This window comes from Semicossyphus pulcher, unplaced genomic scaffold, assembly GCF_022749685.1.
Source record: "Semicossyphus pulcher isolate SPU_LCO1_2020_fin unplaced genomic scaffold, fSemPul1.0.p SCAF_8, whole genome shotgun sequence".
Classification (NCBI taxonomy): domain Eukaryota; kingdom Metazoa; phylum Chordata; class Actinopteri; order Labriformes; family Labridae; genus Semicossyphus; species Semicossyphus pulcher.
The window spans coordinates 30,978,954-31,005,746 of record NW_027211759.1 but is presented as its reverse complement, the minus strand read 5'-3'; the positions used below and the strand labels follow the sequence as shown (position 1 = coordinate 31,005,746).

Sequence of the window (26,793 nt, the reverse complement as noted above, 5' to 3'; positions counted from 1 at the left end):
TCAATTGTGTACGGGACATTTAAACACTTACCTTCTGTTTATCCGGTTACTTGTCCAAGGTCCACTGAAAGGCCAGGGCACGTCTACATTTACTTCATCAAACTTATTACACGTGTCTTTAGGGCCAGTGTTTGTTCTGCTTGAACCTTCCCCTCCAATATAATGTAGATTAACATGAGATTACATGTTCTTTTTTTATTGTTCATTTAAATTTGTCTTGGGATCCAAGCCTCCACATCCCACAATAGCTTGCAAACAACGTCACAACGCACAAACACACATACAACTCAGATTACATTCAAAATTTAAATGTAATTCACACAAGACTTTGAGGATGTCCCCTGACGGAGCAGTGAGAGATAGCTGAAGGATTGGGTCGAAAAACTTCTTATTGGACTTCTGTTCTAAACGTGAGAAGCGATCTCATCTGACTCACTTCAGACTGACAGATTTTTCAGTCAATTAACCATTAATGCAGATGTTTCTGTCCTAAGTCTGAGGACATTATCTAAATTGCATCACTTGAGTGAATTCTGGGCATGGAAGGTACACATTTTCACATGAAGGCCTTAAAAATTCCATTTTGGGGTTTGAATAACGTAAAAGATGCTCTCAGGACAGGTAATGAGCATTATTTGAGCTTCATGCAAGTCAGGCCTCACCCTCTATAACATCAGATCTGATTCTTCTCTTTGTGTGATACTCAGTCACTGGAATACTCTTTAAAAAAAACTGTGTGTGTCCCTGCTGGTTTGGTACCCAGTGGTGCTCATTTAGCACTTTCTGCATTGTTGCAGATTCCTGGTGTCCTTTTCGTCTCTCACAGTACCAAAATATTATTTTCCTTTAAACCAATAAGCCGGAGTTATATCGGTAGGAACCCATTTTCAGCTTTAATTTAATCCATCTGCAAACTTTTAGATTTCAGATCAGCTTCAGGGGGTCATTACACATCCTAGGTTTCATCTCTATACCTAATCCTTGCGGTTGCAGCAGAGCATCTTAACAACTCTGTTTTAAGGCAGCTTCTGTTCTGCTTCTTAAGTCTGTGCTTCAGTGAAGACGACGCTGATGAGCACAGAACATGTGGACTGTGCTCCACGTGTGTGTCTGTCTCCTCTTCCATGAGGGTCGCTGCTTTCTGTGATTCAGTACTAAGTTGTTGAGAAGACAGTGTGTTTGACGGATTAATGAAGAGACAGACAGACAGACAGACAGAGAGACAGATAGATAGATAGATCGATAGATAGATGTTATAAAGGCAGCGGGAGGAGGGAACAGTGAGATGGAGAGAAAGAGAGAGAGAGAGATGCGAGAGAGATGCGAGATAAAGTGGTGGGGCGGGGTGGGGGCGGTCGGCACGCAGTGATTGGAAAATATCGAAGACGCGCACGCGCTAATCCGATGATAGGTCTCCGTTACCGAGGGGAGGGAGGGGTCTGTAAAAAAAATACTAGGACCAGGGCGGGAGCATCTTGCGCTCGCGCGCCGTGTCCCTTCCTCCCGAGCCTTTTGTGTTTGAAACTCTCATATCTCACATATCAATAATTCAAGCCCGCGAAAGAGAGAGAGCAGACGGAGCTCCCCCCGCGCGCTATGAGTTCTGCTGCCTCGTCACTCGTCCAGGGCCCCTCCGCACCGCGCGCGAATCCCGCGTTTTGTGTTTCCAAGTGACAGAAAGCTGCTGAGAAGTGAGAAAAGAGGAAGAGAACAGGTGAAAACTGGTGACACGACCGGAGACTCAGTGGTAATAAAAAGATTTTCGAAAAAAGGAGAGAAGCCTAAAAATAACTCGTCTGGTTTACCCTCCAAGAGACTGCGCGAGGGAGAAAGTGTTTTCTGTAGGCTTATTAAATCCAAGCGAACGGAGTGGCATCTAGTTGTAAAACAAGCCTGCTTTAGGTTCTTCGGGGAAACACGGGGAAACTCTTGCCAGCCGACTTTTTTAAAGGGGAATAGACCCACGGTTTGAGGTGTGAAGGCGACAGAAGAAGTTCATCGTTCTGGTCCGGTATGTTGGCGTTTTGCCTGCTGAGTGCCGTCTGGCTCGCGGCGAGCCCAGCCCGCGCTCAGAACGAGACGGAACCAATCGTCCTGGAGGGGAAGTGCCTAGTGGTGTGCGACTCCAACCCGACCTCGGACCCCACGGGCACGGCGCTCGGGATCTCGGTGCGCTCGGGGAGCGCCAAAGTGGCGTTCTCCGCAGTCCGGAACACCAACCATGAGCCCTCCGAGATGAGCAACCGAACCATGGTCATCTACTTCGACCGGGTAGGAAAATATCTATTCCATTCTACTCTATTCTAAATGTAAAACAAAAAGCAGAGAGTAGCCCAGAAGAAAAGAAATGCTTGAATTGTTTCGTCAGTTTTTCCGTCTGTTTGATTTCAGAGCAATGCCACCTGATAAAGACGCATGTGAAGTTTTAAATGGTGTGTGTGTGCATGTGTGCATGTGTGGCGTGTTCTTTATCTGCTGTTGCCGTTGACAAAAAGGCTGCGGAGGGAAGACAAAGTGAGCTATGACTGGAAGGAAAAGTTAACAAACATCATATATATTTTAAAAGCATGCGTATTCTTTTTTCCTGCACTAAAGTCATTTCACTGTCTTCCGGAAGAGTGCTTCCGTTTGGCTTATAGTGTGCATCTTAATAAAGAAGAAGAAACACTTAAAAGTCTGTGTTAAATGAAGGGTAAATCAAGCCTCGGGCGCTGTTGTAAAGATATTTAAAAAGTCGATAAAACAGGAATCCAGGTTAAATAAGGCGATGGCTACAGTGGCTGGACGTTAGCGCAACTGCATCTCGTGCGCCTCTGGTAATGGTCTCGTGGACAGCAGAGAGCTCCATTTGAGAAGACTTAAACTGGAGCGGAAATGATCTGTCTCGGTAACGATTCTTTTTATAGGTTATACGTTTCCGAAGTGGTTGTGAAAGTATAGCTTGGTAGACAAGCCTTTTGAATATTTCAACTTTTTAGAGCTGCCAATATGGAATATAGGAGCTGACATCTCGCCAAATAATTTAGTAACGGCAGGTCGCGAGGGCGAGGTCCTACCCGCCTTCCGCTAAAGGTTAATTCTCCCTCAAACTGCCGTTCAATTACACTCCATAGTTCGCCTCCCTCCATAAAACCAGACATTTGGCTGCTGAAATGCATAATTGAAATTTTCATTTGAAAGATTGATTAAGTTCCCTTTCATCCCCCGTAAAGTTTGGAAGTTCTGACAGGGAAAAAGCTGAGATAAAAGCAGAGAGTTATTCCACCACATCGCTGAATCTGAATATGTGCTCCGGGGCCCGAGGGGCCTTTTAGAGCCCCCATCACACAATCAGTAAGATATAAGGGCGATAAAGGCTATCCTAGAAAGCATTCCGAAAAGGAAGTGCACAATATTGACATGTGTTATGGTTATAGATAAAGGTTTAATCCTTCTATTTAGACACACTTCATTCCCAAGGATGCGTTCTGTAAGAGTTTGTTACAGAAACATTTGGGATTAACATTTTAAGATGCGGGAAAAGCCTTTTTTTTTTTAGGACGTATTCATTTTTTACACACCCTTGTATCTTGTCTTGACCTCTAAGTGAAAACATTTAAAAAGACAACAGCCAATTCAATTTTATCAATTGAATTAATTATTTCTTTCTTTCTTTCTTTCTTTGTCTCTCCAGGTTCTAGTAAACGTTGGGAAGAATTTCGACGAGGAGAGAAGTAATTTCATCGCGCCACGCAAAGGGATTTACAGTTTTAACTTCCACGTAGTGAAAGTCTACAACCGCCAAACTATACAGGTAGCACATTTCTTCTCTGTACTTTGTGTGTATGTGTTCGGATCTGTGCATGTGCGCGCGGACCACACAAAGCGAACCCCCCACGCGGTTTTCCCCCTCATAAAAGTTGAATATCACCCGCAGTGGAAGTCATTTTGTAGATGTTTGAGATGTCTTTCCCGGGAGACAACGACGGAGGCGGGCGTTAACAGATGAAAGTCAGTCGCCCTCCACCCGCCGGCCCAATCATAATTAATCAATACATGCACAGAGGATAGAGCCAAATCAAGCGCGTGCAGCCGGCAGGAGGACGGGGTGCTGTGGCTAGCGCGAGGAGGGGCACGAGACTCCAGCAGCTTTACTTTCAGCACCATGGACAGCGTCGTTTCTCCTCTCTCTGCCTCCTCTGCTGAAAGGAGGCAGCAGGCAGACTAAGATTTTTGATTATTTAGAAGATTAAAACATTAAGTACATTTTGAACAGAGCAAACAGAGACAGGCATTTTAATTTTCTCCCTCTTTCACACAAACAAACACGTGTCGCATGGGTTTTTATGTAGAAATAACGTGCTTTTTTACTAACTTGCTTCTCACACACTCTCACACACACACAGCCTGCAGTGTGCCCCATCACAACCCTCCTTTCATCCTCGTTTCCTCTACGCCTTAGATGCAGTCTCCCTTTTCTTTTGATGTGTCAAGTGAAGCACTTGAGCATTCTTAAGCCCATTTCCAGTATTTAACATGCACTTGATGAAGCTTTACAAGCCGTGTAGCGTTAATTGCAATGTATCTCTTGCAAATTAAACTGTTGTGTAATTATGCTGTTGGCTCCCTGTGGCTTTGGCATTATGTTTTGCTACTTATACTTTATTATTGGAGTCTTGAATTAATTTGCATGGCAGCGACAGTAACAACAATAACAACAACGAGGAGGACGGGCGATATGTGAGGGGGAAAAGCCATGTCAAGCCCGCTGCTTACTCCCAGTCATCTTTGTGTGACTGAACGCAACACTTGACGCATGGATCTGTGGTAATTAAGGCTATACCATGCAGAACAGTGATAATGTCTGTCACACCACCATTAGTGCTGTTGTTGATGGCAATTTCCTGTGTGTCCAATATGAAGCTGTTGCAATTCTACGCGGTCTTTTAACAGTAAAACACCTTTCAGTGTTTTACTGTTAAAAGACCGCGACTGAACAGAAAACAGCTGAACTGTCATTTTAATAATCACCTGACTGACTGACTTTAGCATTTCGTGAAAGTCATGTTTAGTTTTAAACTTCTGAAGCTCACAAAATTTTAATTTATAATTTGAAATGTGAGGTTTGAATGCAGTGAGACAAAGCTGCGTGCTGTCACATCCATAACATGAAAGCGACAGGTGTAGGTTGTCCTCACTCCTCCAAGCATCCAGCATGTGTGCCGCTCACCTTCAACCTCTTCCACTCATCCTCCCATCCATCCAGCGCATCTGCTGTGTTGAAAACTCCCACTGTTTGATTGCCTTAGAGGCAGCTACTGTGGTGCATGCAAGAGATGAGAGACAGCAGGAAAAGGGGGGCGGCAGGGATGAAGAATAAATGAAAATGAGGAATGAAAGTAAGGAATGAGGAACAGAAGAGAAACGAGTGAAAAAGAGAAAAAACAGGTAAGAGAAAACGAGGAATGAATAACTTAAAGGCAAATGGAGAGATGAAATGTTGTGTGGATTGGAAAGAGGGAGGAGAGTAATAAGTAAATGAAAGAAGAGAAAGAAAAGAGGAGAAAAGAGGGAGAAGTCCGAGAAGAACAGGATGGACAAGAGGGAAAGAAAAAGAAAAGGTTCAGGCGTAGAGAGAGACAGGAGAAAGCCAGGCATTGTGAGTTGCTATTGATCAGTGGAAGCTGTGTAGACGTACAAAGAAAAGAATAAACAGTTTGTTCCATCTCTCATCAGTCGTTTCCTGTGCCGGGATCCGTCTGTCTATGTGAGGGGTGAGAGGAGTGATGTGGGTGTCAAAAAGCAGCTGAAAACCTATCTCACTTTCCTTTTTGTCTGCCAATTATATACAACTACTGCAAATTAAACACATCTTATTCTCTGATCCGAGGGGAACTTTAGCACACCATTCATAATGCAAACTGTCAGCTGTGACCACTTCCACTAATAGATAGCTTACCCACATTACTTTGGACAATATCCACATCAAACACTTCCCTTTGTTAAAGGGTTTCATTTCAGATGCAACTATTTACATTCCCTACATGCACCAGTGCTCGCTAGTCTAAATTAAATTGAATGAAGAAACTCCTATTCCTTCAGCATCTTGTACCTGCAGCTTGGAAAAGAAAGCTTGCAGATCAGAAAGAAAAACAGATGAGTTGCTGGTTTGTTGGAGACTGTTTAATGTATATTGAGGTGTCAGACGGGGGTTACTGTGTGGCAGCTCAAACAAAAGCAAAGAATAAGCCAGTTGTGCTATTATTATAAATCAGCCTGTTAGTGTTAAGTTGATGTATTGCTTTAAAAAATAACCTTCCAAAGAGCGATGGATCTAAACATCAGAGAAGATAATTAAAAAAGCCTAGAGTCAAATATTAAGGAAAAAGACATGTTGTAGTGCGGTTTATTTTGGGTTTCCTGTGTGAATAGGTGGTATTTTACACTGTTTTTCAGCACCTGAGCATTCTGAATTGGCATTCATGAAGCCTCGGGTCACAGCAGCTCTGTAGGGGTGAAAGCTTTACAAGGAGCACGTCTAAAATGCTGCATGCTGCGTGTGTATTAAGCCTTTCATTTTCCCATCAAGAGAAGAAAACCTGGAGGCACTGCCTCAAGCTGCTGATAGCACACTGCTCTGATAATAACTTATTTTACCTTTTACGCTGTGCTCTTTGGGTTATACAAACTTATTTTACATGTTGACTCAGAGCAGATGCATCTGTCTCGAACAAAGTAGAATCCTTTTAGCTGTGTCAGTGCCAGACCATGTGTGTGCTCTGCTTTCCAATACACACATTTTTATTCTCTAAGTTGGGTCACTGAGGTCATCACGTGTTGTAATGAGGTATTTATCTCCAGAGAGAAAGCAAACATGCTCCGTTTTCAAATGCAGTGTGGTTCATTTAGAACAGCAAAAGCAATCCCTGTTCATCTGAGAGCATCAAGACTGTTAGCAGTACTGACATGGTCACACATAATTAAGCTTAGTACGACTATGCCATGCAACAATGTGTGCTTCTGTTAATTATGTTACTAATAACTTTAGATAAAAATAACTTCTTTATTATTATTAGTTTTGTTTAATCTATCATGGACGCTGTGTTATATGAGATAGTTCACTGATTAAACAGTGCTGCTTTTAAGCACTACTTCATTAAAGTGTTTGCAGATTCCGTTTTACAAACACATACCGCTTTTAAAGATTGATACGTTAATATAGAACCACGGAGATGAAACTGAGAAAAAGCCACATCCCTTCTAGACATCCTTAAATATCATCAAACAGTTTATTAAATGTAGCCTGATTCTCTGCAACTTTCCACCACAGCCAACAGACTGCAGAGCGCTCGCTAAACACACAGAATGGCCAGCCTAAATTTAGGAATGCAGGGAATTCACACATTTACGCATACAATAACTGCATATATAGTTATAAATAACCCAATGTAACCCGCCTATATTTGTTGTCCAAGAAAATCTTCGTTGTCATCACATTGCGTTGATAGCAGAAAAGGCTAATTTGACTTGAGAGCATTGTATTTTATTATTGTCACTGTCGTAAATTGTATCAATAAAACTGCTCCTGTGAGCCAAACAGATCAAAAACTAACCTTAAATAATGTGTTCACGTAATGTGTTCATACCTGCTCACAATACCACAATAAAGCATAGTATAGATTCATCTGTGGCTACCTCAGCGATACTGATATAGGCTTTCAGGCCAATAGCACCAAACACATAGTGTGAATCTCAGAAATACCACGATGTGTCACCCCACGTCTTGCATACTACAGCTGTGTATTTGAAGGAAGTGAGTGGCCAGCAGTGTGTTGATGTGTTACAGTGAAGTGTGAACAGAATGAGCAGCAGAAACTGTAAAAAGTCCAGTCCTCTGTTATTGGCTCAGACAGCTCTCATCTTGTACAGCAGAGATGCAGGGAAATGAGAGGCAAGTCACAGCCACATAAATAAGCACCTTATCTGTTCCTGTGCTCTCTTGCCTTTGAAATGGTGGAAGGAGAAAAGGGAAGATAATGGAGTTGGTTTCTTCGCAACTGGCCAGAGCGACAGTATATTCTAGGAGTTGTCAGGCTTCTCACAAAGACAGTGTGTTTTAGCTGTTCTTTTGTGAGCTTCTTAAAAGGATGAATATTAACTATTCTGCTATACACAAGTGAAGACATCTAGAGCAGTGTGAGTGGCATAGCACAAGGGAGGCTTGGTCCAGACTGTAAATATCAACAACTCCAGGGTGGTTTGAATGTGGTCCATTCATAGTCCCCAGAAGATGAAACCTTAGACCTTTCCTCAAGCAGCACCAGCAGGGCGACAATTTGACTTGTCCATTGAAATATCTCTACATCCTCTGGATGAACTAACACTAAGTTTGAATAAAAAAATGTTTTATAGTAAAATTTTCCAAAGAGTGATGGGTGGAATGCTTTGAAATTTGGTACACACATTCACGTCCTTGTCAGGATGAATTGTAATCCCTTTAGTCAAGTCCAGTCAATGTATTTATAAAGCACATTTAAAAACAGCAGCAGATGACCAAAGTACTGTACAAAGCGTAAAAGAAGCACTGCATAGAAAAAAAAAAAAAAAAAGAAGAGCAATGAGACAGAACAAAACGAAACACAACAGGTTTCTATTCCGGACCACCAGACTCAAAAGCTAGCATATACATACTGTGTGTTTTGCGACGTATCTTTAGTGATCTTTAATCTGTTCTTCTGGAGACACCATCACATAAAATCACTTCCAATGTAATACTTGTAGATGCACGCAAATGTTAGCATGCTAAATGCTAAACAAAAAAGGTTCACATACTATATTTTATAACATCAATTTCAATGTTGCTTTCCCACAATTCTCTACATTATAATATTATTATGAAAATTGGATGAACCTTTATTACCTTCCACATATCAATTGTAGCTGAATGGTTACAGTGTATGCCACATAACTGCATCATTACATGTTGTAATGCTCCCTTGAACTGGTTCTAGTGATATACTAATGATATTTGATGAAAATAAAGATTTTTTTTTTACCTTAAAAACTTACGTAACGTAATACTCAAAAGCAGCATATATGTACATCGGTGTTGCACACTGTAATGTATTCAACATGTGACTTGGTCAGTCATCATCATTATGGGAAGAAGTTATTTTTGGAAAAATATTTCAAAAGGTCAAATCTAAAAGCTCACCTTTCAGCTCATATTATAGCATGAGTTCTCTTGTCTGACATTTTAATGGGTCTATTTGGGGGAAATATGGCGCTGACCATAACAATGACTCATTCATCAAAATCATCCGTTGTCAGAAGTTGAAGGATCTCATTCGGAAAAAATGCCTTCCTCCTTATTGAGGAATGTAAAAGCAGGATGTTAAGCACAGATGTATGAAAGGCAAATATATATCCTGAATATACTTGTTTGTTGTTTGTTTCTCCTTAGCATGCTGGTGCATGAATGTCATTTATACATTCACGTGGAGAAGCCTCTGTGTGTATTTGTTCATTGATTTCTGTGTCGTGTGGTTCGCTGAAAACAGAGATGAAGCCTCTCTTCTTCTGTTTTTGAAATTAATGTCATTGTCTGCCACACTTCCAACTGAACACACACACACACACACACACACACACACACACACACACACACACACATAATATCACACACACATAATATCACAGAGGGTCTGATGTTTGGTTTCATTTCATACATCAACCTGTGTGCACGCTCCTTCGGTTTGGCAGAGTACAGAAAGTTGTGCAGTTTTGTTCTCATGTGTGAAATAGAGTGGGTGTGAGAGAAAGATTTCTTTAAATATTCACCGTCTTTAAATTGAACAAGATTATTACAAAGACACAACAAAACTAAATGATTTTGATTTTAGACATTGCTCCACATTTCTCACCAACTCTTCTATAGGGCTAAAGCGTTTCTTCACTAAATCACTTGTCTCGTTGTTCTTGGATCAATACTTGAATAAAAGAAACTTTAAAAGTTACAATCTGGACGGTGCAATAAGCGTTCCTAAATGTCTAGTATTTTATTGTAATGCAAGTAAGAGCATGGTGCTGACATCAGGCTTTCAGAAAGCTCAACAATATATCAACCTTGAATTAGCCTTGAATAATATGTATATAATATGAATAATATGTATATAATATTAAGTGTATAAAGCATTAAGCAGTCTGGTTATTTATACAAATCATAAATATCATTAGCTTTGTGTATCTAACATCTGCAATGATAGTTTAAGACTATACTGTATAAGGGCCTGTGTCCACTTGCGGTGTTTTTGGCGCTGGCAGCGGCACTGTTGCTAGGTTACGGAAGTTGGCGAGCACTTCTGCTTCCCTAGGTTATGACTGTTAAATCTGTTTAAAATTTCTTTGTGTGCTTAATATTTGGTTTTATTCAAGGAAATTTGACAAACAAACAAGTAAACAATGGAAAGGAATCGTGTCCTGGCGTTAGCAGCAGCTCTACACCTGGAAACTGTACGCTCGAAAAAAATGAAAGGATTAGCTTCTCCTCCGCCATTGTTGTTGACAAAGGTGATATTGTCAGCCCCACCACTTCTTGATTTTGATTGGTCGGTGAGGGAGTAGTGATATTGACGAGTGCAGAAGTGTTCAAAAAGCTGTTTTCAACTGAGAGCGCTGTGAGCACAGCGACAAAAAACAGCTGACACTGAGGGCGTTTTTGAGCTGAAAACGCTGAACTGCATTGGTTTTGAATAGAAAATCTGTTAGTGGACACAGGCCCTAAGTCTGGTGCATCAATTCTAGTCCACAGATGGGTTAGTAAGACACAGCTGGACCAAACATGTGCATTGTTGCTGGAAAGGTCGTATCAAACATCACATCAACATCCAGAGGAGAAAGTTTCTTCTCTGTCCAACTGTGACCTGTCAGCAATGCTCACAAAGTTCAGTTTTGACAGCAGCTTTGCTTATGGGAACTACAAGTTGCGTTACCTTACTGTGGCATTTAGCTGGCTTCTTGTGCATCTTGTGTCAATTTTCAGAATCAACTTTATTGGCCAAGTATGTGGGCACATACAAGGAATTTGACTCTGGGTTTTCTTTGTACAAATGCGGGGCAGAATACTTTATGAGTGGAACAACTATAGATTTCTGTGACTGCAAAAAAAACTCTTAAATAGTTGTCAGGAAAAATATTCTCAATATAGTTGAGTAGTAGAGTTTAATGGGATTTGCCACATCTGGTCTGCTAGTGCATGTAAGAAACAATGTGTGGCTTTCAAGGGCTTGACAACATTTGCCCAAATTGGTCAAACCTGTTCACAGAACAGTGCATGCATAGATTGTGGTTTTTGTCAGTTCATGGAAATACAACAGCTGCAGATGATCAACCATTTCTCTACTTGGTGAGAGTATTTTCGTCTGAGTGGTTGGACTGAGCTTGTCTTGGCTGACCTACTGTGTGATGAGTTAATGTTTTACTCAAGAGACATTTAACTTGCAGATCAAACAACTGCCAGTGTTAAAGTAGCTTGTTAAAAGGGTGACACTGATTATTTGCACTATCAACAGTACATTTTGAAACTGCAAAATCAAAGTATCAATACTAGAAAAAGTGTTATGTGCTTCCAGTCTAATGACAAAGTATCCGCATGAAAGATGTCTGTAAAGGTTCTCAGTCCTCCAGGTCATGGTAATTCTAAGCTTAATCCAAAAGGCGACTGGGCTTGGTTGAAGACGTTTCACCTCTCATCCAAAAGGCTTCTTCAGTTCTAAAGTCGCATGAAAGGTTTAACTAAGAAAGACGTACATAAATGCTCAATGTATTAAAAGACTTACAAATATAGTGCAAATGTGGCAGGTTTGGTGGCTGGTAGTTTTACACCACAAATGCAATCTAAAGCCACAGTCCGTCAGCTTGAAAACCTGACCTGTGTGTAAGAACTGTGTGTATGTGTGTGTGTACAAAGTTGAACTTGCATAGCAGGCTATGTCAAACACTGAAGAGGTTAGAGAGCAGCTCATGATTTCCAGCTGCAGCTGAGCCAGAGGCCACGATGTGAAGGATTGACACGTTTGGTCAGAGCATTATAGGATGACCCTTGTTCAAAGGTGCCAGTTTGTCACATAAAGCAGTATTTGCTTGTAGCATCTAAGAAATAATTTCTCTAGTTTTTGTTGTTGTATTCAAGGTGAAGTCTTTAAAGGATCACACACAATCTTATAGAAGTTCTCAACTGAGTTATCTTGATTACTTTTGCACTTTTGGTTTGGTTTGACATCTGGCATTTTCAGAGCTGCAAGTTTTCTCCTTTCACTAAAGGAGATATATGTGGAGTGAAGGCTTTACCCAGTGGTTTAATGACGACTAATGATGTTGTTCCCTGAGGCTATATTGATGAGGACTGGTGAAGATTTGACAATCTGTCATTTGTAAGATCTGTGCGTGTGCCTTGATCTATAATATAAACATCCCAGTGAAGTGCACATCGTTGTGGTGGTTGATTCCATTTCTTTGCATCTTTCAGCTTGGTGTTTACTCAGACTATGAAATTACAGCAACACAATAATATCTAAAGCTGTGTGTATACAGGAACAAAGCAAACGCTTTTTAACTCTGTGCGACAAACGCATTTTGTGCTTCACACAAAAATGCAGTTCCTCATTGGATTTAATTAATAGAAATCTATCTAGCAATTTCAGAGAACACTTTGTGTTTACACTTGTGAAGGTTGTTAGAGATGTCTTTAACAAAAAAATGACAGATGACCAGTGCAAGTGAGGAACAAAGGCCAAGTAACAGCAAATATATATAATGGAATATGTTTCACTTGAAGGCTTGATTAAATTCCAATACAGTAATCGTTCATGAACACATGGTAAATGGACTGCACTTACACAGCACTTTTCTAGTATTGTGACCACTGAAAGTGCTTTTATTCTGTGACCGTGTGTTTAATTGCACCTTGATTGTTTTATACTGTATGTTGCTTTTAATGTCTTTGTTATGTTGTTTTTACATGTAAAGTGTCTTTGAGTACCTTTTAAAGCGCTATATGAATAAAATGTATTATTATTATTATTATTATTATTGTTAACACTACATGTCACATTCACACACTGATGGCAGAGGCTGCCGCGTAAAGTGATGATCAGCCAAATCAGCCACACAATTTGGGGTTCAGTGTCTTGTCCTTCCGATTGAAAGACAACCAACTCTACCACTGAGCCACAGATGCCGCACCAATCTTGTTTTTTTATCACAAGAGAAAATGACACTTTGAATTAGGTTTTTTTTTTTTTTTTTTAAGATAACAACTTTTTCTTTATAAGGGATTTTGTCAACTTTGTTACAGTTTGCCTGAACACAGTGGGGACAACATTACCAATGACATAAACAAAGGTTACCCAGCTAGAAATGCTTTGTTCTAAGACGAATGTGATGTGCGATGTTCTGGTAATGTTTTGAGCGGGAAGTTTTTATTTGGTTCCCAGAATGTTCCTTTTAATAGCAGGAGAACGAAAACATCTTCACAACGTTGCAGTGAGAATGTTCAAATCACATTTCAGGAACGTGTTATAAATCACGTTCTGATAGTTCAGGCGGATGTTCTGATAGAACATCCTTTAAAGATCTTCAGCATGTTGCAGTAAGCATGTTCTACCTTTGTTTTTATGTAACATTGAGCAAATGTTTTATAAGAGGCGTTCTGACATCCCAGGCCTCAATAACATCCTGAAAATATCTTCAGGATGTTGCAGTTAAAACATTTTGTCTTAGTTTAAGATTTAACGTTACAAAAACTTTATTTGAAATGAAACATCCTTAAAACGTACTTTGAATATTAGATTAAAACGTTTTCTTTCAAACGTAATTAGTATTATATTTTCTAGTGACCCAGTAAGCCATGACAGTAGCAGTGACATGAACAATACCAGGACTCTGAGAATGAAGCATCTAATCTGCTGTTTATCAATACTGTAGTTATTTACACCTGTGCATTTCCTTAACTGACATGTCAACATGTCTTCTGTGACAAAGGCCTTTACAGCATGTTATGTATCCTTTTCCGTGAAACATAGACAGCACTCAAGGGAAAGCATACAGCTCCAGGTTTATGCTAGTTACATTTTCTTCTGCACATCATCAATTGGCTTCAAGTTATAAGATTTACTTGAATAATTAATATAAACTATGACCATGTTGTTACGTGCATCACCACTGTGAGTGAGCCTTTTCCTGTATTTTCCAAATAAAGGTAAAAACAAAGATTTATGGATGTTTCAATGTGCCAGCAGATGCTTAAAAGGCTGCAGCAATCAGCAGGCACTGGTGGAGGATAAGTAGAAGACTGAAGAAACACTGCCTATTGTTTTCAATAGCGCTCCCTGCAAAGAGATTGTAAAATATAGTGTTTGAAGGGTAATGTAATCTGTCGTATATCCGGTGCCAGATAAAACACATCTGGAAGGTATCTGCTGGGTCAAAAATGGCTTTCACCAAAAAGAATAAAAGAACAAGGCAGATCCAGAGTAGAGAAGCCTTGATAAGAACCTTTTATCACTTCCAGTATCTACTTACTGAGGCTGTAATATTTATATGTTTGGAAGTCCCCTTAGGTTTTCTTTATTCTCACGGCAGTCGTAATTTAAGACCTCTGTCATAACTGAGCATTACACTGCTGTAGAGTTAGCTTTCAACAGACACACTGCACACCACAACATTGTTAGAATATTCAGACATTGTAATAGTTAACTCCATCTTTTATGTACAAATTTTACCCCAGTTGGAAAAACTGCTCGTTAAAAAGTGTTACAAAACATGGAGACGGCCCACTGAGGACTGCAGGGCGGTAATTGCATCTCTGGGTTGTATTTCTAGAAAGCACCCTCTATATGTTTGCACAATATCTGCACAAAAGGTGCATCAAAAAAGAACAGACATCTGAAAATCAAACAGCTTGTTGAAACCTCCAAATAAACAGAGAGCTGACCTACATAAAGTCTCCTGGCCAGCACAGATGTTCCAGATTCTAATAATGAGTGTTTCTGCTGCAAGAAAAGCTCCTTTCTTAAAATGCAAAGCATGTTCCGAGAAAATATGAGATTTCACCTCAAAACTTTTGTCAGCAGGCAGCTTGTTGTGGGTAAAATGATTTGAGCCAGCATCACAAGGTGTCCAGTGTTTCTACAACATTCATTAAGAAGCAGCACCACAGCAATCCCCTGTGGGTAATATTGCTTTATTGAACCCTATTTGCAGGCAGTCCTGTCACTCAAACATCATTGTATAAACAGGGTATGTATTGTTTTAAACAGAATCAGAATCGGGGTTTATTGCCAAGTAGGTTTGCACGTACAAGGGATTTATTTATTTGTTTTGGTGATTTTGGTGCAGAACAATTAACAGAAGTAGAATAAAAATTAGAAAATAGAATACGATAAGAAAATAGGCAATAAGAATAAAAATATAAAAAGCAGTATGTATAGTCCAAAATATGTACAACAGGTGTAAATAAAACTGTACAGGTGTGCAGGATATTGAGCAGAGCAAAGAGCTTACAGTATTTATTTAAAAATAGTGCAGTGTACAGACAATATAAAGCCCAGTGCGCGTTAATGTAACACATAGTCCGAATTACAGACGTGTTGAGTGACTGAAGGGCTGGATGAGAGTCCATGTCACGCGGGGGGGTGGGGTGGGGGCGGGGCCTTGTTGATGAGGCTGGCAGCAGAGAAGAAGAAACTGTTCCTGTGTCGGGAGGTTTTGGTCCTGATGGAGCGCAGCCTCTTGCCAGAGGGGAGGGTCTCGGGGTGAGAGGGGTCGGCCTCGATCTTACCTGCACGCCTCAGGGTCCTGGAGGTGTACAGGTCCTCAAGAGATAGCAGGCTGCAGCCAATCACCCTCTCTGCAGAGCGGATGATACGCTGCAGCCTGCGCTTGTCCCTGGCAGTGGCAGCAGCATACCAGACGGTGATGGAGCAGGTGAGGATGGACTCAATGATGGCGGTGTAGAAGTGCACCATCATTGTCTTTGGCAGGTTGAACTTCAGCTGCAGCAGGAAGTACATCCTCTGCTGTCCCTAACTGTGTGCTGCTGCAGTGATTTAACGCTGATTTGCAAAAGTCCTGTAGACATTGATTCAACTTCTTCTGCATGTTTCTCCCCAATAAATTGAAACATCAACAGGATGGTAGACCATCACAGTATTTTGCAGTGTAGCAAATAAATATCATGTGACATGTCTCTGTGTAGAGTAATCTATCTGCCCTTACTTGCACCCATTTACGGTATTTGTTTCCCCGTTAGAGGCTTGCTTTTTACTGTGTACCCTTCCCCTGAATGACCCTGGAGTCATTTGCCCTAAAGTTTAGAAAATCTCCCACTATATAAAACTATAGTAGAGACAGAGAGTGTCACAGGCCCAGACAGGGACACCATTATGAGTGTATCTATCATAACGTCTATCTGTGTCAGACAGTAAAGATGGGTCTGTGAAAGGAAGAGAGATAGAGAGAATAGAAAAGAGAGGCGACAAGAAAGAGATATGGGGTTAGAAAATATTTGGAGAGCAAAGGGAAATGTAAAGATGACACAGGAAAGGGAAAAAAAGAAAATAGCATGTGGAGATAGAGAGACACAAAAGAAAAAAGTAGTATCATTGTCATGTCAGGACATGGAGCGGACAGGAATTGATGATGCAATAAGAAGATGTCATCATGTCGTTGGCATTAAGTGCTGCACTGAGATGTCAGACAACTTCCATTTACATATCGAGAGACGGCTTTTCTTTTTTCTCTTCCTCTCTCCTCCAACCTTTTCCTGCCATTTTCCCCTTTCTCTGTCTCTCTCTCTTTTTGAATATCCTCCTTAAAGCCTCCTACTCTCCTCTCTCTCTCTCTATGTCTCACACTATCTCTTTCCCTCTGTTATCCCGACTCGCTCTCCGTTACTCAGCCAGTTAATTGGTGCTTATGCATTAATGAATGCAGATCGATTGAGGCCTGACAAGATGCGCAGCCCTATTATCATGCTTTCATATTTATGGCTGGTAATTGTAAGGGTGTAGCTGACAGTGTGTGTGAGTGTAAGCGTGTGTGTGTGTGTGTGTGTGTGTGTTTGAGAGAGGTGGTTGCAGACAGCTGCACACCAACACATGTTCTTTAGTCTTTACAGGTGTGTGTGTGTGTGTGTGTGGATGTGTTTGTGTGTGGTGACCACAGTCTCATCCTTTCAGAGCCACTGTCACAGCTTTATTAGAGCCATACATCACTGGGACACAGCACACGCTGACCCGCTGTGGCTCTGTGTGTGTCTGAGCTACACAGAGAAAGAGAGAGAGACAGTAAGAGGAGACAGAAAGGGAGATTTGAGCCCCTTACAGTTTTCTGTAAATGTTCTGCCAATTTTACAAGTTGACGTGATGTTTGACAATAATGTCATTTAAACCTCAAAAGTCATTCTGGCAATTTTGTATGTCACTTAGGTCTGAATAAAAGCTGTCATGATGCCAGTAAGAGCCTAAAACAAGATAATGGACTTTAATCAGGAGGCACAACGTTATAAAAGCCGTGTTTTGACCACAGCGGCCATTTTAAAGCAGCTGATTTGACTCTGTATGACTTGTAAAAGCGTTACTTATGTGTAAAAATGACCAGGCTTTGGTGTGATGCCTACATAAGAAGAAACAGTTTTTTCCTGCTCCGTGCACCAACAGAGCAGCTTTGTGATATTGTAGGAAACAATCTGTCTTTAAAGTCCTGTCTTTGTATCAGATGTGCCAACAGCCAAAAATCACACGGGCACTGTGGCTCTGTCTGTTAACAGTCTCATCATGTCGAAAAGAGTCAACTTGGCACTCCTCCACAGCAGAGACCTTTGTGGGAAATCCAAAAAGCCATTATTTTAGATTAGATTTAGATTCAAGGTCTGACAGGCGCTTGAAAAAAGCAAGACAACAAAGCAACATGTTTAAATAATTGACTTTAAAAAGAGCTTGTGAGTTATGTATGTATGCAGGGAGAAAATACAGGGCTTTGGGGTAAGGGGGAAGCGTTGTAAGTGTGAGTTCCACATGAGTGACCTGGCTGAATGGTCGGGTGGGTGAGAGGCTGGATTTTGTCTGCATGATTTGTGTGTGTGCTTGTGTGTGCATGTGAGGGTAACAGAGTGATGTAGCGTTTCTGGCGTGTCTTTGTCTGCTATCTCTGTCTCTGTTTGGAGGCATTACATGCACACTGGACAGGAACCATGTCTCCCCCTCCCTCACCCCCTATATCCCTGTCTCCCCCTTCTGTCTATCTTTCTCTCCCTCTTGTGAAATCCCCCCTTACTCTTTTTTTCTGTCACCGTTGGGTTTCAGCATTTTGCCCATCTATCCATGCTAGTGTTCTCTTCTCTCTCCTCCCTTCCATTTAAGTCTGTCTCATATTATGATCTGGAGGTTAATGGGGCTAAGTAGAAGTTTTTGGTTGCACCTCTCTACATGCAATGTTCTATTTAAGTGTCTGTCATCTGTATTTGAAAGAATATTAGTGCAGCTTTACATTTAGGGTTGGCGAGGAAATTCTTTCTTTAAATTTACCTTCTGTTTCATTTGCTGCAAGAAAGAGGTGAATGTCAATAAGGATGTTAATATATCTGTACATTCAGGTATCTATAGGTTTTTACTTACTGTAATAATTAAGCAGTCATAAAGAATCAGTTTTGAAGTTTAAAAAAAGTTAAGACACGCTGAGGATCACTTTAGGGATTGTTGTTCTCAAAACAGACACAGCCCAGGCCTCCATCTCTATCACACCTGCTACTTGTCCGTTGTTAATGGCTGCAAAGCTGATTGAGATCTAAATGTCAAATGTCCACATTTAACTAGAATTGATTTATGCTCATCTCCTGCACTGATTCTAGTGAACAGTTTAATGGTTTTTAATAATACAATATAGACCATAATAAGGTACGTTTTTACTGTGAGACGGCTTCAGTAATTCTTGCAGTTAAATTAAATCAAGTGCATACTGCTGGGGCAACATACACATTTGGTGGTATTGCATGCTTTAATGGGATTATTATCAGCTGAGTTGAGCGCTGAAAATATTGTTTTTAATAAAAATCTGTCGCTTATCCCTTCATCAAAAAGGATGATGAAACAAAAAATAAAGTGTAATTACCACAGCAGAAGGTTCATCAATTTCACTTTCCGCACATATGTGTGTTCAGTCCAAAATATTCCCTTTGTCTCTTTCCTGAAATGCTGCCCGGAGAACAGTTTGAAACCCTGACTTGAATGACCTCTCCATGTCCATGAGCAGTGTTCTATGTCACTGTGTGAGTTGTGGCCTACTGTAGAGAGAGAGGACGAATGTGAATGAGAAGAGGGAGTAAAAACCTGTCAAAGCTAAATTTTCTATCTTTCTCTAAAGAAGAGACCGTTCCCCTCACTGCTCAAGATGCGTTCAGCAGAAGCAAAGTTCACGTCACACAGCCAAAACACTGTTCTCTAATCTCATTCTGGCTGACATCTCTTTGGCCTCCACATGGGACACGCTGTACATCATACAAAGTACACGCTGCACATCATACAGAGTACATGCTGCACATCATACAAAGTATATGCTGCGCATCATACAGAGCACACGCTGCACATCATACAACACACTGCACATCATACAGAGTACATGCTGCACATCATACAAAGTATATGCTGCACATCATACAGAGTACACGCTGCACATCATACAAAGTACACGCTGCACATCATACAAAGTACAGGCTGCATATCATACAGAGTACACGCTGCACATCATACAGAGTACAGGCTGCATATCATACAGAGTACACGCTGCACATCATACAAAGTACACGCTGCACATCATACAGAGTACAGGCTGCATATCATACAGAGTACACGCTGCACATCATACAAAGTACACGCTGCACATCATACAAAGTACACGCTGCACATCATACAGAGTACACGCTGCACATCATACAGAATACATGCTGCACATCATACAGAGTACATGCTGCACATCATACAAAGTACACGCTGCACATCATACAAAGTACACGCTGCACATCATACAGAGTACACGCTGCACATCATACAGAATACACGCTGCAGATCATAAAGAGTATACGCTGAACATCATACAGAGTACACGCTGCACATCATACAAAATACACGCTGCACATCATACAACATGCTGCACATCATACAGAGTACACGCTGCACATCATACAACACACTGCACATCATACAGAGTACATGCTGCACATCATACAACACGCTGCCCATCATAAAGAGTACACACTGCACATCATACAGAGTACATGCTGCACATCATACACAGTACATGCTGCACATCATACAACACGCTGCACATCAGACAAGACGCTGCACATCATACGGAGTATTTTAGTAAATTTGTTGTGGGCCTAACTTACCTCATTTTCAACATTTCTAAATATGTGTACTGCCATGACCTGTGCTGTGGATAATTATAAAAAATTGTTTAAGTATAGTCTGAGTGTTCTTATCAAATTCAGTCTGGCTGTTTAGAGAGCACACACACACACACACACACACACACACACATTCACCATTCACCGAGTCAGTCTGAGTTGCTATGTTCAGTTTGCTATTAAGAGGAGTGCCTTGCCAAGAGAGCTCTTGACTCTGACAGGCTCTTCATCTCCTGCGCGCACACACACACACACACACACACACATACACACACACACATACACACACATCCACGCTCTCTCCTGACCAGCGGGCAGAATGAGGTGGATAAGTGTATAATTATGGGATGTTTATGTCTATGTGTTCCATTAGTTAGCAACAGTTTTATAATCACTTACTTCCCGGGTGAACAGAAATATTTAATGTAGAGCTCAGGTGTGAATGTCGGTCTGAACTGAAACTGAACCTTGAAAAATCTACATGCTGTGTAAATTATGACAAGAAACACATGCATTGCTTAAGTTGGTCTGTGTGTGGTCTGTGTAAGCACCGTCCATGTGAACTCTTTTAACAGTCCGCTTGTTATCTCTTTTATAAAACAGTAATCACAAACTGCTACACAGAGGTACACACTGTTGATGAGGTATGTAACAAGAATGAATTTTGTGAGGCAGCTCTCTGCACAGCATGTTTAAGGTGTATGGTTGCATGACATATTTTCATGGTTTGAAATGGTTTTATATTTTGTGCAGGAGATAAAAGGTTTTTACTGAGACACTGTTGATGTTAAAAAATGTCAGAAATATCCCAAAAGAATTTGTGCAAACAAGAGACAGTGGAGGGATTCAGTCGATCCATCCATGCAAGAAAGCCAATACAAAAAGACTGTCCTCCAAAAAGGAATGACAGCATCTGGAAGTTTAGTGAGTTCCTCAAACATCACATGTTTCTATTCAAGTGACAAAGCCCTCCTGTGTCCGAACTTATGATGGGAGCAAAAGAGGAATTCGTGTGACATTTTGGAGCAACAAAGTCTACATGTTGGTGTCAATGGATTTGTCAAAACATATTAGGAGTCACATATTTCCCCCCCTCCTCGTGCTAAATCACTCATCATGCAGTGATACTGTTGTAGTGTACAACCACTCCTAGAAATGCAGAACACACACCTCATGTTCTGTCTCCTGCCTTGTCGAGGTACTGAGAGTTTGCTCACAGGACGGCTGTAATCTCACAGGTTTTATAAAGTGTGATCCTGCATAAACAGACATTTATCCCAAATTCATTTCAGTTTGTTTTAGTACTGCGCCGGTGCCAGGGGTGGCATAAAACCTTCTCTTAGTGAAGCATACGGGGGAAACAAATCCAGGGAGCGCTTGTATTTCTGCTGTTTCTCAAAGAGAAGTGATGAAAGCCGATGTCTGGTGTGTGTGTGTGTGTGTGTGTGTGTGTGTTGTCTGGCCTGGGAAGGGAGGAGACGCATCACTGACAGCTCCTTCTCTTTGTAAGGAGATGTTATTCCCCGTTGCAACATTTGTCGAGTCAGACACAGTGTGGGTCTGTAGTGTCTTTGTGTGTGTGTGTGTGTGTGTGTGTGTGTGTGTGTGTGTGTGTGAATGTCTCTCTAAGTCATTGTTAAATCTTCTCCGAGTGGTAATTGAAAAAAATGGAGGCACACACTACGGATAATTTGCTGACTGCACAGCACGAAGCTGCTCCATGAAAATATAATATTCTGTTGTATTATCATAACCACATGGATTTTTGGTCATATTTCACAAAGAAACTACTGAAAGGTTTTTGAAATCTAACCCGAGTGGAAGCCTTAAAATATAACTCTCTGAATCCACATTGAAGCATCATCATGTTTAGTGTTTTGGCCGTGATGTACATGTCTGTCTGTCTCTTTTTATTTACCTCTTCATTCACTGTTTCTCCTCTTCCGCCTTATCCAGGTGAGCCTGATGCACAACGGCTGGCCGGTGATTTCAGCGTTTGCCGGCGACCAGGATGTGACGCGTGAGGCGGCCAGTAATGGTGTTCTTATCCAGATGGAGAAGGGAGACCGGGCCTACCTCAAACTGGAGAGAGGAAACCTAATGGGAGGATGGAAATACTCCACCTTCTCTGGCTTCCTGGTGTTCCCCATGTAGAGGAAGAGGAGGAGGAGGAGCAGGGGGTGGAAACAAAAGGAGGAGGAGCTGGTGGAAGATGGAAAGTATGATGATGATGATGATGATGATGATGATGGAGAAAAGGCAGATGGAGGAAGAAGAGAGGCATGGGAAAAAGAAGAGGACTTGAATAAGATGGCGGACAAGGAGGAAAAGAAGAAAAACAGAAGAGAGAATGTGACAACAGACTCTGATCGGGACGCTGCAGAGGGAGGAGGGAAGAGGAAGGATGAGGGATGTTAGAGAGATGTAAGAGCATGGCACAGAACGATGAGATGAGGGTACATTGAGAGAAGAATTACGAAGCCAGTACACGAAAGTGTGGCCAGCTTTTTCACTTCCCTCCTTTCATCCATCCTCTCATCCATCCTCCCTCTGTTTCCTCTGTGGCTTGACTGCAGCTTTGGACAGCCAAAACTTTTTTTATTCTCTGCTGAAAGACGCAATTGATCATTTATATGTTCCAGAGTGTTCTAAAGCCCGAGTGTAACCCCCCTCCCTCCCTCCACATTCATTCATTCAATCCTTTATTCATCGATGTCCATCAACATAAGCTTTGAAGAATGTTTCTTGAAGATCTGCTCCCAACATCTTCATTTTACTGTGGCCATATTTGTATGTCTTTTTCATGCTGGAGATAAATTGATGATTTTGATTTTGGATCAGGCTCTACCCCAAAGCCAAACTAGAATTTTTATAGAGGATGCACAACTCTGATCACTAAATCATGTTGTACGGACACACCAACCTTCCTTGTAAAAATGTGTTTGAAAGTTATCTTAATAACTATTGGCTCTAAACAACTCTTGTGTTGGATAGACTAATCTCGTTTGTCCCCTTATCTCGTATCCATTTCTCCTATATCCTCAGTGTCCATGTGTGACTGACAGTCACACAGGACAATGACAGTTAATGCAGGAAATATAAACTATATTGTTGTAAAATGTCCCCAAGAAATGATGTTTTTTTTAATTTGGAACAGAAAATGGATTGTTAAAGGTTATCCATCCCAAATAAGGGTTTTGTTGTCATAATGAGGAGATATAAAACATTTTCCAAGTTGATACTGAATGTGTTTCTACAATCTATTCTTGTAGTAACTAAAGCGTCATTTAGCTTAACATGTGGTTAACGCCAAATGGTCTTTTTGGTTAGGTTTGGTTAGGTTTATATGAAAGTATTTAATGGGAAAACATCTCGAGGTAGATTCAAACGATAACAAAATGTTTTCTAACAGTTTGACATGGGACTCGTTCCCGGTCTCCTGGGCAAAGGGCCTGTGTGGTTCAGCACTAAGCGAACTTTCTCTGCAGTTTCTCTGATCATATAAAATGAACAATGAAAGGTTTACATTAGTTACTTTAAAGCCTCTAGCTTCTCATAAAGATGCAGAGCATCTGTGACACTGACAGCTTTGACAAAGCATCAGTATTTGACACCTTGTGAATAAAAGTAGGGTGCGTCTCATCTTCACATTGTTTTCAAAGTATAGTTTGGTTCTAAAGACAGGACACAAAGTGCTTGTACATTAAGCCAGATCAATGACTTTCCCCTTGCTAAAACGGGAAACAGACCCTGGTGCGCAGTGTCACAGTCCTGTGCTTTATATATTCCCCAGCACAAAACTCCTGTGCGGCACAAAATGTAGCGCTTTCCACATTATCCCAGCAGCAATGATCTAATCAGTAGTATATAGTTGTATAGTTATATAGTTGTCCTCCTGAAACAGGAGGAGATATGCTACTTTCCCACTTCTATTAAACACACAAATTCCGATCGATAAGCTGAAGCATTTATTATTTTTCAAAAAGAGCAGTATTGAAAAAATGAAATGGCAAAATGTAAGTTCACATTTCCACAGAGGACAGTTTAATGTAGATGTAATAAAAACCTTCTCCAGTCATACACTTAACCATGACTCTCTTGTGACTGTATGTAATGTCCCTCACGCTGGTGCTGATACAAGTCACACAGAAAGTACTGCTGCACCTCGCTGTTGCTCTCATCTCTCTGGCAGCCACACTCAAATCGACCTCCATCCTGTCCTTCCATCCTGCGCCTACATCTTCATCTCCTTCCCTCAGTCTGTTTCTGTCACTGCTGCTGTTTTTCAAATTTGTACCCCTCCCTCTACAGGATCCCCTTCTCTCTTTGACTATGCTGTTTACCCACAAGTGCAGATTTCTCTCTCTTCCTTTTTTGTATACGCCTGTTATCCCCTCACTCACCTCTCTCTCTTCCTTTTCCTCAAAGGTCCATCCCCCTCTCCTTCCTCATGTCTGTACTTTATCTGCTGCTGTACTTGTTTGCCTCCCAGCACGGATCCTTCCTTGCTTTTCTTCAATGTTGGACTTTGGGACACTGAAACCAACTTACAACCACAAACTCTCTGATATATAAATATAAATTTACACAGTATATATACAAATGGATATATAAATATATCAAAATCTAAGCCACCATTTCTATTCTACTGGTATTATGATGATAATAATGATAATACAAATATTGAAAACTGAATCTGGTTGATGACTATAATATCTGTATTTCCGTACTTCAGTGTTATATAAGAGAAAAATACTCTAAGAGAAACTTACTAGTGATTGTGTGTGGAAATCTGAGGCTGCTGTCCTTCTCTTCTGATTAAAACATGCTTCTTGTTTTTGTTTTGGGTCAAACCAAGTTGTGGCAAAAAAAGCTGAGACTACTTATATTAAAACCTACAGCTTAAGAGGACTTTTATTTTTTATATTATTATTATTATTATTCTCATTTTTATTATTATTATCAATCAAATCCATTTATCTACTGTTTTCTTATTTATTTGCTCTGATGAAATCAATAAAATTTAAATGGTACTTTTATTTTTCTTAAACCTACTTTAATCCTGGCCTGGCACTTTATTTTGTTGACGCTGGCATGACTACTGAAAGCAGCTGGAGAACAAACACACCCCTAGGTGTGTTGATGTATGTAACGGGGGGGTCTCCTCCTCTCTCTACGTCTCTGTGGATCCTTACTCAATATCTTTCCCCTTTCTCTCTCTGTTTTCACCCTCTTCTTCTCTCATACATTCAATGAGCGTTCTTTGTGTCTTCCTCTGTCCGTCTTTTTCCGGGTCCCTTGAAACTTTTACTCTCATTCGTCATTTTCCATTTGTTAATTTTGTATTTCTTTGGTTGCTTTTACCCCTCCTCTCTCTCTCTCTCTCTCTCTCTCTCTGTCTCTCCACTCTGCTGGTTTTTAAGGTTTTGTGGTTCGTTTCTCTCCAGACTCTAATGAGCTCCAGGGGGAAAATTAGAGCTGGAATAACAAGCAAACATCAACATCATCGCCCCTCTTCCTCCTGTTCCTCTTCTTCCTTTCCCCCTTCATCTGACTTCAATTCTTCTTCTTATGCCTAGCTTTTCCGCTACTTTATTTTCCTTCCTGTCCTTCCTTAAACATTTTCTTCTCTCTGTTCACTGGCCGGTCTCTGACTTGCTGCTCTCTTACCAGTTTTCTTCCTTTCTTCTATTTTATACACTGTTTTTTAGGTCTATTTTCCTCTTAACTGCCAAATACTTTACTGGCACTAATATGAGATAATGTTTACTCTTAATTACTTTGGACAGCTGGAGAACTCTTCGTCTCTGTCTCTATCTTGCTTGTTCTCAAAGCTCTCTCTGACACATTCTTTTTTGGAATAAATTAATAATCTCAAAGATTTTAAATAAATGTCTGTTAAGTCACTATCCATCGTCGAATGAGATAACTCAATGGTGTTTGAGCCTATGGCCCACTGATGAAAGCCTTTGCATTTGCAGTATTACAGACTGGGTGTCTGTGGCGACTTTCACAGAAAAAATCACAAGCGGCGCCCAGTTAGTGACGTGTTTTCCATCAGCCAGCAGTGGTTGATCTGCCAGAGAGGGTAGGCGGAGCTAAGCGGCTGCTTTTCCGGCTTCTGCAAGTGTTACAAGTAAACAGCAATCTACTATGGCTGAACAAACTAAGAAAAGATGGATGACTACAGATACAACTTCAACAATAAGTGAAAATCCGAAGAAAAAGAAACAAATTCGACGCTCAGATGAAGGCAAACAGTCTAAAAGGAAAGCGACCGTCAGCCAGGAAAATCAAGGGTTACAACTGTGGACGTCACACATGCAACACTGTTTGCATTACTAGGAAATGTG

General features: G+C 40.9%; 1 protein-coding gene across 1 annotated transcript; it reads left to right on the top strand.

The window, feature by feature from the left end:
- The first annotated feature begins 1,634 nt into the window (after positions 1-1,634).
- cbln1 (cerebellin 1 precursor) lies at positions 1,635-26,292 on the top strand. Its single transcript, XM_069687181.1, has 3 exons — positions 1,635-2,271; positions 3,674-3,793; positions 22,397-26,292. Exons 1-3 carry the CDS (start codon positions 2,014-2,016, stop codon positions 22,592-22,594), a joined length of 576 nt encoding a protein of 191 aa, XP_069543282.1. The 5' UTR covers positions 1,635-2,013; the 3' UTR covers positions 22,595-26,292.
- The last annotated feature ends 501 nt before the right edge of the window (positions 26,293-26,793 follow it).